Source organism: Prosopis cineraria, unplaced genomic scaffold, assembly GCF_029017545.1.
Source record: "Prosopis cineraria cultivar Desert tree isolate PC_DT_omini unplaced genomic scaffold, ASM2901754v1 PC5, whole genome shotgun sequence".
NCBI lineage: Eukaryota > Viridiplantae > Streptophyta > Magnoliopsida > Fabales > Fabaceae > Prosopis > Prosopis cineraria.
Genome location: NW_026555336.1, coordinates 36,143,311 through 36,147,071, shown reverse-complemented (window position 1 = coordinate 36,147,071; position 3,761 = coordinate 36,143,311). Strand labels below are relative to the sequence as shown.

The 3,761-nt window shown below is 40.7% G+C and overlaps 1 protein-coding gene across 1 annotated transcript; it reads left to right on the top strand.

Moving 5' to 3' along the window:
• Positions 1 to 3,761, top strand: LOC129312164 (BTB/POZ domain-containing protein At1g67900-like). Its single transcript, XM_054954778.1, has 6 exons — positions 1 to 280; positions 629 to 679; positions 833 to 1,007; positions 1,089 to 1,158; positions 1,261 to 2,523; positions 3,065 to 3,761. The coding sequence occupies exons 3-6, from the start codon at positions 949 to 951 to the stop codon at positions 3,560 to 3,562; spliced, it is 1,890 nt and encodes a 629-aa protein (XP_054810753.1). The 5' UTR covers positions 1 to 280; positions 629 to 679; positions 833 to 948; the 3' UTR covers positions 3,563 to 3,761.

Below are 3,761 nucleotides of genomic sequence, written 5' to 3'. Positions count from 1 at the left end.
CGGTAATGATGGAGAAGAGGGACACTAGTGGGCGCAGGATAAGCACGTGTGAGTTGCCTATAGAATGGCACGCTGGCATGTCCATAGCAAAGCCCACTAAAATCATATTCATATTCTTCTTTCTGAGTTCTTGCCCAAATAATATATACTCATCTCTGGAGAAGCAAAGATCAAAAGAAAAACATAAACAAAGTGCCACAGTTTTTGCAGGTCGAATTTTCCGATGAATGATTGGCAGTTTCTGTATTGGGAGAGTAGCTAGATGCTCTTCTTACCTCAGGTTGACATCTAAAGCCTGAACCCTTGAGTTTTTCTAATTCAACTATCGATATGTTGTTGAATAGAATCTCTCTCTCTCTCTCTCTCAAGTTGTTGGTTGGTATTGTTTATTTTACTGTGTCTGTGAGGCCTCTGAAATCTGATTGACTCTGTCGGGGTGCGAGCATGTCTGAATTTTATGTCTTGCATTGCCCTCTAGCTCTTTGTTTAAATGTCCAAATCACATGTGTGGCAGTTTGGCTGAAATGACATAACTTTGAAGTGTTTGATCTGCTGGGTTTCTTTCAATTATATCATTTTTCTAAATCCTTCTTATTAATTTAGAATATATTGTTGCTCTCAAAAACAGGGGTCTTGGTTTTCTTTTCGTCTCGGAGCTTTTACATCCTCTCTCCACCATGTAAGTTCTAGCCTCCTCCCTTTTTCCTTCTGAGACCTCATGGATGCTTTTTCTTTCAAGGGCTCTGTCTGATTCTCTCTTGAGCTCTTTTTGTTCAGTTTCCACATGGGCCTGCTCAGGCAATAAGTGATCTTCACTTTGATAATTTTGCAGAACCTTTTCCAGTAGCTGTTGGGGGGGAGTTAATAGCGAACTATAATTCAGCTAGTTGAAGCATGCTGTAGTGGAGGAGAAGTTTATGCTATAGTGGGATAGAAAAATAAATAGTCATGAAGTTTATGAAACTAGGATCTCGTCCAGATACCTTCTACACTGCTGAGGCAGTTAGGTAAGTGAGGCAAGACATTAATAATCAGCCTGAGATTTTAATCTTATATGATGCATCTTTAAGATATAACTCTGTGTGCAGGTCAGTCTCTTCTGAAGTTTCCAGCGACCTCATAATTCAAGTGAAAGAAAGTAGATATCTTCTTCACAAGGTAAGCTCGTTGATAAATTAAGGGTATCAACAACATAAACTATTGATTTTTTTTTTTCCTCTCTCTACTTGTTATCTGAAAGTTCTTGCTGGTTCTGCTCAGTTTCCCCTGCTGTCTAAATGCCTGCGCCTACAAAGGTTATGCTTAGAATCACCAGATTCTTCTCCACAACAGATAGTTCAACTGCCTGATTTTCCTGGTGGAGTGGAAGCATTTGAACTTTGTGCTAAGTTCTGTTATGGTGTCACCGTCACTCTTAGTGCTTATAACATCGTAGCTGCTCGATGTGCTGCTGAATACTTACAGATGACAGAGGATGTGGAGAAGGGGAACTTAATATATAAGCTGGAGGTTTTCTTCAATTCTTGTATTCTTCATGGTTGGAAGGATTCTATTATGACTCTACAAAGCACCAAAGCTTTGACTTTGTGGTCAGAGGACTTAGCAATTACAAGCAGATGCATTGAAGCCATTGCCTCTAAGGTGTGGAGCCACCCCTCGAAGATAAGTTTGTCTCATAGTCATTCTCGAAGGGTCAGGGACGATACATCTTGCAATGGAAGCGAAAGTCAGAGACATAAATCAGCAAGTAAGGGATGGTGGGCTGAGGATTTAGCAGAACTGAGCATAGACCTATATTGGAGGACCATGATAGCAATCAAATCTGGTGGCAAGTTGCCCTCAAATATCATAGGAGATGCATTGAAAGTTTATGCTTCTCGCTGGCTTCCTAATATCTCAAGAAAAGCACAACCCAATAAGAAAGTTGCTTCTGACTCTGATTCAGACTCTGCAAGTGAAATAACCTCAAAGCATCGTTTGCTTTTGGAATCAATAGCAAGCTTGCTTCCGGCAGAGAAAGGGGCTGTTTCTTGTAGTTTCCTTCTTAAGCTCTTGAAAGCAGCCACTATTCTCAATGCTTCTTCCTCCTCAAAAATGGAGTTAGCTAGAAGAGTAGGACTTCAGTTGGAGGAAGCTACAGTGAATGATCTTTTAATACCCTCATTGTCTTACACCAATGATATGCTGTATGATGTTGAGTTGGTGATGACCATATTGGAACAATTCATGTTACAAGGTCAGAGTCCCCCAACAAGCCCACCAAGAGCCAGGCTGGCAGTTGAAAGGAGGAGGTCGCGTTCAGCTGAAAATATTGATTTTGAATTCCAGGAGAGTAGAAGGTCATCTTCAGCATCTCATGGCTCAAAATTGAAGGTGGCAAAGCTAGTGGATAGGTATCTCCAAGAGGTTTCGAGGGATGTGAACTTGCCCATGTCCAAGTTCATTGCTCTTGCTGAAGCCATGCCAGATTTTGCCAGACATGACCATGATGATCTCTACAAAGCCATTGACATTTATCTCAAGGTAAAATATTAGAAGATAAAATGTTTGTTGTTATGCAATTCCTGCCTTTTATTTATTTATACTTTCACATTTTAGCATGTGGGACACCAGTAGTGGATAATCTGCTCTCTCGACCTCAAAATCTTGTCTTATTCAACATTTATTGCCAGTTAGGTGTAGGCTGACCCACCATAAATTAAACGTCAACAGATCCTCGTTGTGAGCGATATACTGCTGGTTTTTATTCAGGTGTGTGTGAATTTACCTGGCTAAACAAAGAATTAACTAATATTTATACTACAACGCTACGTAGATGAGGAGAAATTGACAAAGAAATACATTTTCTCAAGTTCTTCACCTGAATGATTGTATGCTAAGCTGAAATTTCCCACTACCAGAACTCTATGCATGAGGTAGCATCAGCATGTCTGGCTCCCAGTTTAGAAGAACTTGTAGAAACTAAGCCATTGAAGGAAATAACCAGTCTTCAAAGTTTCTAGCTTGCATGAGCACTTATTTAATTAGTTTCGTGTAACTATAATTTATACCTGGTTTAATCCAGGCTCATCCAGAACTCAACAAAAGCGAAAGGAAAAGGCTCTGTAGAATCCTTGACTGCAGAAAACTGTCCATGGAAGCTTGCATGCATGCAGCACAGAACGAACTACTCCCCCTAAGGGTCGTAGTCCAAGTACTCTTTTTTGAGCAAGCGAGAGCTGCTGCGGCTGGTGGCAAGGCGACAGACTTGCCAAGCAATCTCAGGGCACTACTCACTGCACATGGCATTGACCCATTAAAACACACTGGTCCATTGAGCACAACTACAAGCTTACATGCAGATGATCAATGGAGTGTTTCTGGCCTCAAGTCACCTAAATCTAGAAGTTCAACTCTCAGGATGAAGCTTGCCGAGGATGATGACTTGGATGGACATGGTGTTACCCCCAATGGAATTGAGAGAAATTCCAAGCTCAAGGCTCTTCGTGGTCTTCCCAATCAACCCAAAAAGATGCTTAGTAAGTTGTGGCCCGCCAATAGAGGCACTAGTGAAAAGAATTGAGTGAGTTTTCTTAGTTTTCTAGCTGGGAATGATAATTTAAAGGGTACCCATATACTCTTGTTTTTCTTCTTTCTATCTTCTGCCAAATGCGTTGTAACTTTCTTAGGAAAATCAGAGAATCCAAATGTGCATTGTTGATGTAATCTATTATAATAAGAAACGAGATTTTCTCGTCATGGGATTAAATCTCTTTGGCAAA

Excerpts from the sequence above, each read along its gene's own strand:
- LOC129312164 (XM_054954778.1), top strand. The coding sequence starts at position 949 with ATGAAGTTTATGAAACTAGGATCTCGTCCAGATACCTTCTACACTGCT. Across the intron at positions 1,159-1,260 it reads GTAGATATCTTCTTCACAAG|TTTCCCCTGCTGTCTAAATG; the intron begins GTAAGCTCGTTG and ends GGTTCTGCTCAG. Across the intron at positions 2,524-3,064 it reads CCATTGACATTTATCTCAAG|GCTCATCCAGAACTCAACAA; the intron begins GTAAAATATTAG and ends GGTTTAATCCAG.